This window comes from Myotis yumanensis, unplaced genomic scaffold (genome assembly GCF_028538775.1).
Source record: "Myotis yumanensis isolate MYYU_CA2020_CCGP unplaced genomic scaffold, mMyoYum1.0.hap1 SCAF_4, whole genome shotgun sequence".
Taxonomy (NCBI): Eukaryota; Metazoa; Chordata; class Mammalia; order Chiroptera; family Vespertilionidae; genus Myotis; species Myotis yumanensis.
Window position 1 is genome coordinate 36,864,137 of NW_027223755.1, and position 12,726 is coordinate 36,876,862.

At 43.8% G+C, this 12,726-nt stretch overlaps 2 protein-coding genes across 3 annotated transcripts in view; one reads left to right on the forward strand and one right to left on the reverse strand.

The window, feature by feature from the left end:
- Window positions 1-4,684: 4,684 nt before the first annotated feature.
- Window positions 4,685-6,206, reverse strand: LOC139008076 (small EDRK-rich factor 1). Its single transcript, XM_070411458.1, has 3 exons — window positions 6,101-6,206; window positions 5,245-5,353; window positions 4,685-4,887 (listed from the first exon to the last, which is right to left on the reverse strand). Exons 1-3 carry the CDS (start codon window positions 6,105-6,107, stop codon window positions 4,815-4,817), a joined length of 189 nt encoding a protein of 62 aa, XP_070267559.1. The 5' UTR covers window positions 6,108-6,206; the 3' UTR covers window positions 4,685-4,814.
- A 4,844-nt stretch (window positions 6,207-11,050) lies between these two features.
- Window positions 11,051-12,726, forward strand: part of BDP1 (BDP1 general transcription factor IIIB subunit) — an 87,707-nt gene continuing 86,031 nt past the window's right edge. For both annotated transcript variants that reach the window (XM_070412146.1, XM_070412147.1), the window contains exon 1: window positions 11,051-11,495. In XM_070412146.1, the coding sequence (XP_070268247.1) occupies window positions 11,284-11,495 (212 nt within the window). In that variant the 5' untranslated portion in view covers window positions 11,051-11,283. The remainder of the gene's footprint in view (window positions 11,496-12,726) is intronic.

The following is a 12,726-nucleotide window of genomic DNA, read 5'->3' on the forward strand; positions in this document are numbered from 1 at the left end:
GAAATGTGCAGGCCAAGCAGTGGTTCTCAACCTTCTGGCCTTTTAAATACAGTTCCTCATGTTGTGACCCAACCATAAAATTATTTTCGTTGCTACTTCATAACTGTAATGTTGCTACTGTTATGAATTGTAATGTAAATATCTGATATGCAGGATGGTCTTAGGCGACCCCTGTGAAAGGGTCGTTTGACCGCCAAAGGGGTCGCGACCCACAGGTTGAGAACCGCTGTTGGAGCATTGTACTGATGAGCCAAGGTTGCAGATTCCATCCTGGATCAGGGCACATACAAGATTCAACCAATGAATGCATAAGTAAGTAGAACAAATCATCGATGTTCCTCTCTCTCTTCCTCTTTCTAAAAATCAATAAAAATGTTAGGTCCAGAAACATAGAAGCATCGAACATCATCAAACCTCAGAAAGCGGGGAGGGTGGCTGGGGGACTTGTATGCATGCATATAAGCATAACCAATGGACACAGACAGTAGGGGGGTGAGGGCATGTGCTGGGGGGTGGGAGTGGATGGGGGAGAGGTCAATGGGGGAAAAGAAGACATATGTAATACTTTCAACAATAAAGAATTTAAATTAAAAATAAATAAAAGCAAAAAAATTTTAAATCTTAATTTTCCTGGGCAATTGGTCCAATAACAAGCTATCTGTGAACTTTTAATGTGTATAATGAGTGCTTTGTAAAAGGTTTTGTTTTTAAGAAGCAAAGTTGTAAGGGAAAGCCTGTAGTAAGTTTTAAATATTCCTGGAATTAATAAGGAAGTGCATTTGAGCAACTTGTAAGTCATTTTTCTTATCTCACTGACATTTTCATAACTTGGCCATCTGAAAAGACAACATCTTTCAATATGTGATTATTATAAAGCAAGTATTTTAGCAGATGAAGTTGTAAGAGGCAGTTTAATAACTGTTCTTATTCCGTTTTGATCTAATGAAAAACCATGACAAGCATAAAAATAATTTTAATTGAATTTTTGGTGTTTATAGATCTTCATCACCAAAGGCAATTAGGAATTTACCTAAAGAAGTTGACATACTCCCTGCTTAGTTGCTCTCCCTGTTAAAACCATTACACAGATGGTAAAATGTACAAATCATCTGATTGTCAAAGCCAATTTTATATTAGGTTTTCACTTTAGGGATATGTCCCCTCCCACCCCCACCCCCCCAGTTTTATTGAGGTATGATTGAAAAATGAAAATTGCATATATTTAAGGTGATAATTTTATATACACTAAGGGGCCAGATTATTATGACCGGCCAGATTATTATAACCACCCCATCAGTACTTCATTGACACTTCCAAAAATACTGAATATTGAAAACTTCCTAAGCAAATACTCTCAAGGTTTTGTTATTATTATTAGTTGCATAACTAATTCACTTCATTGTACTGATGGGGTGGTCATAATAATCTGGCCGGTCATAATAATCTGGCCACTCAGTGTATATCATTGTGGAGAATATTCTTTTTAAAATTCAGTAGTTTTGAAACAGATTATAGACTCAAAACAAACAGCAATAGTACACCTGACTTAAACAAAAAAGCTCTCTTTATAAAGTGGAACTTGAAAATATAACACAAAAATATATTTTCACTTTCCAGAATGGGTAAACTCTTTCCATCTATAAAAACATGGGGAAAAAGAGCAATATATATATATATTTAAAGTTAGAAAAATAATGCTAGTAATCAATAGTTCCTTTTAGCCCAATTTCAAAAACAGCCTAGTTTGATAAGTGGGTAATAATTTCTTACACTGCCACTAATAGAAAAGGCATTCGAAAGGAATCAAGTAACTGATGAAACTGACCTCAGTATATCACCTTGGACAGTAGCAGCTGCTCCCTCTTATTTTCAGCAGGACTTACGAAGATTGCTAATTATAATGCACTACCTCCTATTAAGGATGATGTAACATAGTATTTTTAATAAGGGTGTTTCATGGATTTTGGTATTTTTCAAATTACATTGTAAAGTTGGTACTACTTCATCTAAATTTATCTTGCTTTGGTAACAACTCAAAGCAATAACTTTGCTGAATTGTTCCAATTATTCACCTGTATTTTCCCCTTAATATTTTGTAATTAACCAGTTTCCCTTTTTAAAAGTTTAGATACTTTAATTACTTTGTTTAAATATGCTACATGAAAAGAAACTAAAGTGTCAGTAGAGTCCTACCTGGTTTGGCTCAGTAGATAGAATGTTGGCCTATAGACAAAGGGTCCGTTGCAGGCCAAGGGCATGTACGTAGATTGCAGGCTCGATCCCTGGCCCTGGTTGGGGTCCATGCAGGAGGAAACCAATCAATGTGTCTGTCTCACATCAATGTTTCTCTCTCTGTCTCTCCCCCTCCCTTCCACCCTCTCTAAAAATCAATGGAAAAAAATATCCTCTGGTGAGGATTAACAAGATAATAAAGTGTCAATATAGTTCAGCAATTACCCTTAATTTTCTTCCTCTTTTCTATAAGAAATGTCTGGTGATGTTGAAGGTAAAAATCAAACCCTGTATTTTAACAGTTAATTTATTCAAGTAAATACCATAACATGAATAACATACAGTTTGGATATGTCTCAATGATTAATTATAACCCAGAGATCTTCTTTATCCTAATACAGTGGGGCCTTGACTTACGAGTTTAATTCGTTCCGAGACCGAGCTCGTTAACTCAAATTACTCTATTAACTCAATGCAAAAAATCGGAGGAGAGATAGCTGGTATCTCAAAAAACTCGTTAGTCAGGACACTCATAAGTCAAGGCCCCGCTGTATTTATTATGTTCTTTGGGAACTGTAGTTTTCCCTAGATTCATAAGAATTGTTTAACTTTTTAAAAAGTCCAAAGTAATTCCACTACATGGGCTATCTTAAATATGAAAATTATTCATTAAAAGAAAGCAAATAAAGGATATGGCTTAAAGCATAAAAAGTTCTCTGTACTCATGGCTTATCACTCTGTGTAGAAATTCTAGAGATAGAATTACAGAAATCAGACCCATAAAGAATCTTTGTGGTACAATTAGACTTCTTCATTATTCTTTTCATTAGAATGTAACCTAAGCTACTATAATCCTTTCCCCTTGTGACTACCCTCATATAACATTTTGAAGACTGAAATTAACTGAATAAATAGAACAAAGCTTTACTTTAACTGAAAATCTGTGCTAATATGAAGATAAAAACTGAGACTAAACAATTTCATGTTTGCCTCATTCAGTATTCGAGACACTTAGAATTCTGTCCTATTTATGGGTAGAACAATTGGTTAGTGACCTATCACAAGATTACCAGAACCTTCATTAAGACACTAAGAGATTCGTATCCCCCTTCTGACACCAAAAAAAAAAAAGACACTAAGAGAATTCTGAAGTTCTGGCCATTAGCATAGAGGTAGACATATTAGATGATAAGTAAAAATTTGTTTAATTGTGTGATGTGAAAATTCAAGTATTTGAATAATACTTTAAAGTTATCTTATTTACTACTTCAATGGCATTTTTATTCTTTGCAATAATTATGCATATTTACTTCAGAGAAGAACAAAGTCTCTAACCTTAGTTACTCTAGGTTTATTTTCAAATTTATAAACATCATTAAGTCACCAGTTGTTTTTTTGTTTTGTTTTGTTTTGTTAATTCTCACCAGAGGATATTTTTCCATTGCTTTTTAGACAGAATTGAATGGAGGGAGAGAGAGAAACATTGATGTGAGAGAGATACAATGATTGGTTGCCGCTGGCACGCACCTGACCTAGGTTGGGGATAGAACCCACAACCCTTTGGTGAGGGCCATCACTCCAACCACTGAGCACAATGGCCAGGGAAAGTCACAAGTTTTTTAAGAGTCTCAGAACAGACTGAAAAACTGGCACTGTTGTCCAGCTGGAGTGGCTCAGTTGGTTGAGCATCACCCTGTGCACGGAAAGGTATCGGTTTGATTCCCAGTCAGGACACATACCTGGGTTATGGGTTTGATCCCTGGGGCACATATGGAAGGCAACTGATCTATGTTTCTCTCTCTCCCTCTCTATCTAAGCATGTCCTCGGTGAGAATTAGAAGAAAAAAGAACGCACTCTTACAACATAAAAGGTGAATCCTAATGTAAATTATGTACTTGTGTGATAATGCTGTGTTAATGAAGGTTCATCAATTACAACAAATGTACCACTCTGGTGGGGGAATATTCATAATGGGGGAGACTATGCAGGGGATATATGTAGGGGCAGGGGGCATATGGGAAATCTCAATTTTGTTGTAAAACCAATTCTGCTAGAAAAAATTATTATTTTTTAAAGGCACTTATTTAAAAAATGTTAAAGCTCTAAAGTAAAACTCTTACTAGTACTAAGACCCATTTAGTTTATGGTCATTTAGTTCCAGGTCATTTGTACTATATTGTAAATTCTTCAAGCATACCAGTTGGTTATAAAGCAAAATCCTAAATTCTACTATATAATAAAGTTGACTTTAAAAACCTACCTTAACAAAGTTTTAAGACAAAGATTGTAGATTTATATAAGAACTCCTATTATCTGATCACATTATCTCTCTAGTTATATATGTGCTCACTGCTGATAAAAAATAATGTTCACCAACATGTCACATGCATGGTTAGTGTTTTATTCTTTGAAGAACGGTTCTGAAACATTACACTAAGTCAGACTGAAAGGTAAAGTTTAAAATAGTTTTTATAAAGATATGTTGTAACATGTAATGACTGTTCACTCTACAAAATCTTGATCATAGAGCTTATAATACACCTAGTTGGCAGTAGTACCAGGTTTTCCAAATTGTCAGTCATCATTTTTCTCTTGTCTGCATAGATTTCTTCTCATCAGCTGCTTTCTGCTTTTGTTGCATGATCTCAGAGTCTCTATAATGGGAGAAAAGGCTGTAAGTTATTACAGAAAAGCTGATTACGTTCTCACTTGTGTTCTGTATATAACCCATTCAGTATATTAGATGGTATTTTTGCTAAATGAAGTTCTAATGGTGTGGCAGAGTTGCATGAGGTTCTTTACAAATTATAGCTTAAGAACTTTAAGTTCTTCATCCATGGGCTGGGATGATAACTATCCATATAGTTTTAGAACGTCTGGCACACAACAAATATTCAACTGTTACCCCTTTCTGCAGGTTAGGCCTAGTTCTACCAATAATTTTTAAAAATGCATTCCATTCTCCACAAAGAAAACTTCAGTGACTTGAGAATTTCATTAGCATCACTGACCTCTGTTTTCTCTGAGAGGCAGTCAAGCTATCATCTTTTCTTTTTCCCTTGCTAATTTCCTGGGATTTCTTCATGTTTTTCTGGCGGGCAAGTTCTCGTTGATTTCCACCTACAAAGAAAAACAGTCATGCTCTGTACCCATCTCCAAAATTGTTCATTTCAGTATAAGGCTCTTAAGTGCATCTGAAGTTTGCTTTTTTAATAGACGAGCCAGCAAAGTACGGCACTGAGTGGTGTTCTCAGATCTGACTACAAGGAGGGAGCATAAAGGTAAATACTTAAGATCTTTAAGAGTATTTATTATACCAATCAAGGTGTTCACTGGCTGCAAATGCCAGATCTCTTAAAAGGGCATTCCATTCCAACCGTCTATATATGCGTCAGTATTCCAAAGTTAGTTCTGGCTTCTGCGGGGTGTGGGTGGAGTGAGAAAGCTAGATACACAGAGATCACACTTCGCACAAGCTGGCCCATCACAAGCCAACTCTTAAGCAAGACGCCTGTGAAACATTACCTGCGAGGGCTAAACAAAAGAACTAGGGAGGAGACTGGGTCGGAGCTCCGGGTGTTTATTAGGCCTGATGAGGTTCAGTACCAGCTATAAACCACCTCCGGACCCGGACCCCTGCGGAGCGGCCGTCTCACACCCCTCGCCTCCGGGGAGGGGTTCTCCACCGTGTAATCTCGCACCAAGGGGCAGGCACCCGCCCAGGCCCGATCGGAACCCACCGTCCCTCTCTGCTGTCTGAACATAGGGTACGAAGGGGATTCCCCGCCGGCCCCTGGCCCCCCGCCTGCCGCGCCGGGGTGACCCACTGGCTTCCCTGTCGCTTCCCCAACCCGTCCGCACACTCACGGGCCATGCCGACCACCGCACCGAGCCCGGAAGAGCGACTCGGAAAAGCACGGGCTGCCTCGCGCTCTCAGCGGACGTCCCCGCCAGCGGGTCTTGAAGGCGGGCCAACCCCGCCCGCCGCTGGGCCACGCCTCCGCCCCGCCCTCCTCTGGGCCACGCCTCTGCCCGTCCGCCGCCCCGCCCTCCGCTGGGCCACGCCTCTGCCCGTCCGCCGCCCCGCCCTCCGCTGGGCCACGCCTCTGCCCTTCCGCCGTCCCGCCTTCCGCTGGGCCACGCCCCTGCCCGTCCGCCGCCCCGCCCTCCGCTGGGCCACGCCTCTGCCCTTCCGCCGTCCCGCCTTCCGCTGGGCCACGCCTCTGCCCTTCCGCCGTCCCGCCTTCCGCTGGGCCACGCCTCTGCCCTTCCGCCGTCCCGCCTTCCGCTGGGCCACGCCTCTGCCCTTCCGCCGTCCCGCCTTCCGCTGGGCCACGCCTCTGCCCGTCCGCCGCCCCGCCCTCCGAGGCCCGACCTCGGCGCTGGGCTCGGCTGGCGAGCCCCTGCGCGTGCGCGGCGGGGCTGGTAGCCTCGTGGGAAAAGCCGTGGAGTCCCTGGAATCATCTGCCTTGCACGTGGGGTAACGTCCGGAAAGCAGGTCTTGTGTATGAGAGAGAGAAAGGGGTGTGTGTGGACTTTCCCCAACACACCAGCCCGCATATCTTTCCGACAAAGAACGTTAGTTTTCTTCACCTCCTTGCAGCGGCGGGAAGGGGGTGAATGGGACGGGACAGATGGAGGGGTTAACTGCGAAAGGCAGTGTCTGGCCCTTAATTTCCTTGCTTATTCTCGCACCAACCCTGCAAGGTAGGCAGGCTTCATTGTTCTCAGTTAACTCAAGAGGAGACTGAGCCCTGCTGGTTTGGCTCAGTGGATAAAGCGTGGACCTGTGGACTGGATGGTACTGAGTTCAATTCGGGTCAAGGGCACATGCCCAGGTTTCGGGCTTGATCCCTAGTGGGGGGGGCGGGGGGGCGGCGGCAGTACAGGAGGCAGCTGACCAGTGGTTCTCTCATCATTGATCTCTCTCTCTCTCTCCCTATCCCTTCCTGGCCTGGCCTGTGCCCTCTCACAATCTGGGCTGAGGGACCCGTCCCCCACCCCAGTGCCAGAATTTCGTGCACCGGGCCTCTAGTAAAAATATATCTGAAAAAAAAAGAGGAGACTGAGACTCAGACTAGAAGTTACTGACCTAACTGTTATAGGAACTGTAGAAGTGAGAGTCAAATTTAAGACGGACTCTAAAGTCTGTTCATTTCCCATTTTAGTCCAGTGCCCTGTCACAGTAGATGGTATTTTAAGAGTTTTTGATTAATGGTTTTGTACGTGGGTTGTGTGATGGGGAGATGATGGCAGGGGATACAGTCTTACCACACATTTAGAATAGCCCAGAATAACTTTGGAACCTACCTTAAAGCTGTAGAGCATATGCTATTGCTAGAAACAGACCTCTAAGAATGCCTATAGTTCATTTGGTTGGTACTTATTTACTTCATCTATTCCATTAGTCATTATAAACTGAGATGTGTAGAATTAGTCTGGATGCCCTCAAATTACCCTCAATTAGCACTCAATATGTTAGCTATTACTGTCCTTTCAATCTCTGAGTGTCTTGCTTATGGCCCTCCACCTGCCTTCCCTCCTCCTAAATATAGTTTACAGGCCAAGTGGAACCACTTAGAAAACCTCTTCTGGAATAACTTGAGCAGGGGGGAAAGATTGACTTTCTAACCAGCCTCTTTTTAGAGATAAAGACATTATGAGGTGCCGGAAGCCAGCCCATCCTTGCTGCTTGACACAGTTGCTGCCGGGAAGAAACATCTGCACAGCATGTTTCAAGGGACCTGGCATATATGGCATACTGTTCTTAATATGTTTGCTCCCCTTTTGGCGCTATGTGTTTTAATCAAGGTCACCTCTCCAGAAAGGTTGTTTCCCCAGGTAGGGATTTTCCCCTGAAGTTAGGGAAGGAATAAAACCCCTTAACTAAATGCCAGGTGGGTAGTTAATCACTTTAACTACAAACAATCACCCTTAAGCTACATAATCTTTACTCCCTGGAATGGGGATAAGAAACGCCCTAACCTTTGGAATAGAAATTGACAGGATTAAAATCAACTTGTATAAATACAGATGTAACAAGACAACAAAAGAAAGAACTTGGCTGGAAGATCCTGGCTAGGCTGCTGATCAACTGAACGCTGTCTCCGTCCACACCTTTGGGACCCCTGGACCTGCTGGGGCTGGACCCCAGCAATGAGGTCAACAAATGATAAATGCTGGCAAGGATGTGGAGAAAAAGGAACCCTCATGCACTGCTGGTGGGGATGCAGACTAGTGCAGCCACTGTGGAAAACAGTTTGGAGTTTCCTCAAAAATTAAAAATGAACTCCCATTTGACCCAGTAATCCCACTACTAGGAATATATCTCAGGAAATTAGGAGCACCAATCAGAAAGGATATATGCACCCCTATGTTCATAGAAGCACAATTTACAATAGCTAAGATTTGGAAACAGTCTAAGTGCCCATTAGCGGATGAGTGGATTAAAAAAACTGGTACATCTATGCAATGGAATACTACACTGCTGTGAAAAAGAAAAAACTCTTACCATTCGAAACAGCATGGATGGATCCGGAGAGCATATTGCTAAGCGAAATAATCCAGGCAGACAAAGATAAACATCACATGATCTCACTCATTTGTGGAATACAATGAACAAAAATAGATCCAGAGACATAGGAGCATCGAACAGACTGTGAAACCTCAGAGAGATGTGGGGCAGGGGAGGGGGGGACAGGGGGCGGGGAAGACAGAGATGAACCAAAGGACTTGTATGCATGCATATAAGCATAACCAATGGACACAGACAAAGGGGGGTGAGGGCATGTGCTGGGGGGTGGGAGTGGCCAGGGAGAGGTCAATGAGGAGAAAAGGAGACATATGTAATACTTTAAACAACAAAGAATTTAAAAAAATAAAAACATCCTGAGGAAGGGCTGGAAAGAATTTGGGATTGGACGGTAGGTGGCAGAGTTGTTCCTGTATATGGTCTTAATTTACAGTCTAATTGAGCTTTTTCTTTGCAGCTGAAAATACAATTTTCAAGTTGTAGGGATGCACATGATGTGCAACATGTACATGAGAAACGTTGGGTGTGTCTTTTGGGGAAACTGGAGACTTTTTAAGTTATTATGATGCCATTAAGAATTTACTCCGCCCTGACCAGTTTGGCTCAGTGGCTTGAGCCTTGGCCTGTGGACTGAAGAGTCCCAGGTTCGATTCCGGTCAAGGGCATGAACCTTGGTTGCGGGCACATCCCCAGTAGCGGGTGTGCAGAAGGCAGCTGATCAATGTTTCTTTCTCATCGATGTTTCTAACTCTCTATCCCTCTCCTTTCCTCTCTGTAAAAAATCAATAAAATATATATATATAATTTATATATATATATATATAATTTATATATATATAAAAATATATTTTAAAATATATTTTATTGAATTTTTACAGAGAGGAAGGGAGAGAGATAGAAAGTCAGAAACATCAATGAGAGAGAAACATCGACCAGCTGCCTCCTGCACATCTCCCACTGGGGATGTGCCCGCAACCCAGTACATGCCCCTGACCGGAATCGAACCTGGGACCTTTCAGTCCGCAGGCCGACGCTCTATCCACTGAGCCAAACCGGCCTCGGCACAAATATTTTGATTTTAATAATAAAATTAAATCTGACTCTGTTCTCACCCCTTTACTAATGGGAAATTAAATCTTGGTCATTATTGACTTCCTTAACTGCATAATACTCTAGACCTTAATGTGGAACAAAACACTTGAGGAAAAGCCTTGTGTCTTCAGTTTATACTAGAATATGCTGTCCAAAGCTATATGGTCCTGGCAGTGGCTCTAAGATTTTTGAGACACCTCCAAAATCTTTTTGATTTCTTTTAAAAAATATTTTTATTGCTTTCAGAGAGGGAGAGATGACCCCCACTCTTGCCATTTTTCATTCATCATAGAGGCCTTCTCTAACCATGCAACCTAAAGCAAGCCAGTCTCCTATTAATCTCTGTCATATTACACTTTATATTTTTTTATGGAATTTAATTCATTCTTTAAAAAATATTTTTGATTTCAGAGAGGAAGGGAGAGGGTGAGAGAGAGAGAAACATTAATGATGAGAGAGAATCATTGATCAGCTGCCTCCTGCATGCCCCACTTTGGCGATCGAGCCTGCAATTTGGGTGTGTGACCTGATCAGGAATCAAACTATGACCTCCTGGTTCATTGGTTGACACTCAACCACTGAGCCACACAGGCTGAGATTAATGCATTCTTAAGTTATCTTGTTCATTTGTTTATTGTATCTTTTCTTCTGCTACCAGAATGTCTTGTTTATTGCTCCACTGCTGCCTCCTGAAGCAGATTGATTTACAAGTTTTAACTATAATAATTTTTGAACAGGGAACACATTCACATTAAAAAGTACACAAGCACATACAGTGAATGCTCTTCCACGACATATTTCCCTGAAACTCAGTTTCCCTCCTAGGAGGTAACTATTATCAGTTGCTTCACGTCTGAATTTCTAATCTATTTCTACTCAATCTAGAGTTTCTAAGCCTGGGGATGTGCTAGTAAACAGTCCCTGCTCTACAGGACCCTCTAAAAACAAAACCGGCCAGCGATTTTAGTAGTTCCTGTAAAATCTGGGGTCGAGGGGTTGACTAGCTTTCCCCCTTTCAGCAATTTCTAAGGACGCCTGGAGAGGGCAGAGCCCACAGCCTGGCATCTCCGTTTCTGGCTCACCAGCCACCCGGACTTCGTAGTTTTGACAGTTACCATGGCTGCGGGCGCTGTGCGTCTGACGTCATTGCGCAGCGCTGGCTGATGATGCTATTAGTTTAGGCGCCTTGCAAGGGCGGGGAGCTAGGGATCCGGGGGAACCCTCCTCTGAACGTAGCAGGGTCATGAGGAAGAGGCGGCGGCGGGAGGCAGCCGGAGCCGGCGGCGGCGCGAATCTCCGGTAGCTGCCCGCTGGGTCGGTTCGTGGCTTCGTGGGAAGGCGTAGCTCCTTTACCCTCTCGCGCCGCGGCCGGGGCTCGGGGCTGAGAGCGGCCGTGGGCCGCCTCCCCGGGCCCCCTGGCTCCGCCATGTTCCGCCGGGCACGCCTGAGCGTGAAGCCGAATGTCAGGCCTGGTGTGGGCGCTAGGTGCTCCGCCGCCGGCAGTGCCCAGCGTGGACGGGAGGCTCCCAGGCCGCCGGAGCCGGCAGCGGCCGCCGACCCCAAGCCGGCGGAGATCACGGATGTGCCCCCCGTGGATTGCGGGGCCGCAAAGCCGCCAGAAGAGGCTCCCAGGAGCAGGTACGTGCTCGGAGCGGGGAGCACTTTCACCTCCGGGTCTGTCCCCCGCGTAGGTGAACTTCACAGTAAGAGTTACTCCCTCGCTAGAACTAAGTTTTACAGTTGAGGCCGCAGGATATAGATTCTGGGGGAGAGAACCATGCCTTCAGGTGGCTGTGGGAGGAATCCAGGTGTAACAATCTTGAAGTGAATAGCCACACGTGGTATTATTCATTGGAGAGTTTAGATGACCGTAGTTTTCATTCTTCTGGAGTACTTTTGCGGGGGTAAGTAGTTTTTTAAACTTTAAAAACATTTTTATGTATATTTATTGACTTTTAGAGAGAGGGGGAGGGGGAGAGAGAGAGAGAGAAAGAAACATCAATTTATTGTTTCACTTCTTTATGCATTGATTGGTTGCTTCTTGTATGTGCCCTGACTGGGGATTGAACCCACAACCTTGGCTTAGGCAACTTTGCCTTATCTGGAGGATGCTCTAACCAACTGAGCTACCTGTCCAGGGCAAGACATTTATTTATTTTTTTTAAATTTTATTTTATTTATTTACTGGAGGCCTGGTGCATGAAATCGTGCATGGGTGGGGTCCCTTGGTGTGGCCTGCTGGAATCAGGCCCCAGCTGGCGCCCCCAGCCTCACAGCCCCTCCTGGCACCCTGCCTTGGCCTGGCACTGCCCCCTCACCTACTCCACATCCTGCCTGCAGGGTGATCAACTGGGGCTGGTCGTAGCCGCCCGCCCCCGCCCCCCAGATCCCTCAGCACCTGGGAGCCTGAGAGCGGCCCTGTCCCCTGCCGCTGCTGGTTGCTTTCAGGTTCCGCAGTGCCTCCACTGCCACCTGCTGCCAGCACCGCATTGCTGACACCTGCCATGCTCCACGTCGCCCCCTGGTGGTCAGTGCACGTCATAGTGAACGGTCGAACTCCCGGTCGTTCAGTTTGCATATTAGGCTTTTGTTATATAGGATTTAGTTTATTTTGTTAAATATATTTTTATTGGTTTCAGAGAGAAAGGGAGAGGGAGAGAGAGAGAGAAGCATCAATGATGAGAGAATCGTTGATAGGCTGCTTCCTGCACACCCCACACTGGGGAATCCGTGTCGGGAATCGAACCCCGACCTCCTGGTTCATAGGTCGAAGCTCAACCACTGAACAATGCCGACTGGGCTAGTTACTTATTTATTTTTAAAATTTATTTTATTTATTTATTTATTTATTTATTTATATATTTTATTG

What these genes read in the sequence shown, in the direction of transcription:
- LOC139008076 (XM_070411458.1), bottom strand. An exon ending in GCCTCTCAGAGAAAACAGAG is followed by an intron (nt 4,888 to 5,244) that starts GTCAGTGATGCT and finishes CTCCCATTATAG; the next exon opens with AGACTCTGAGATCATGCAAC.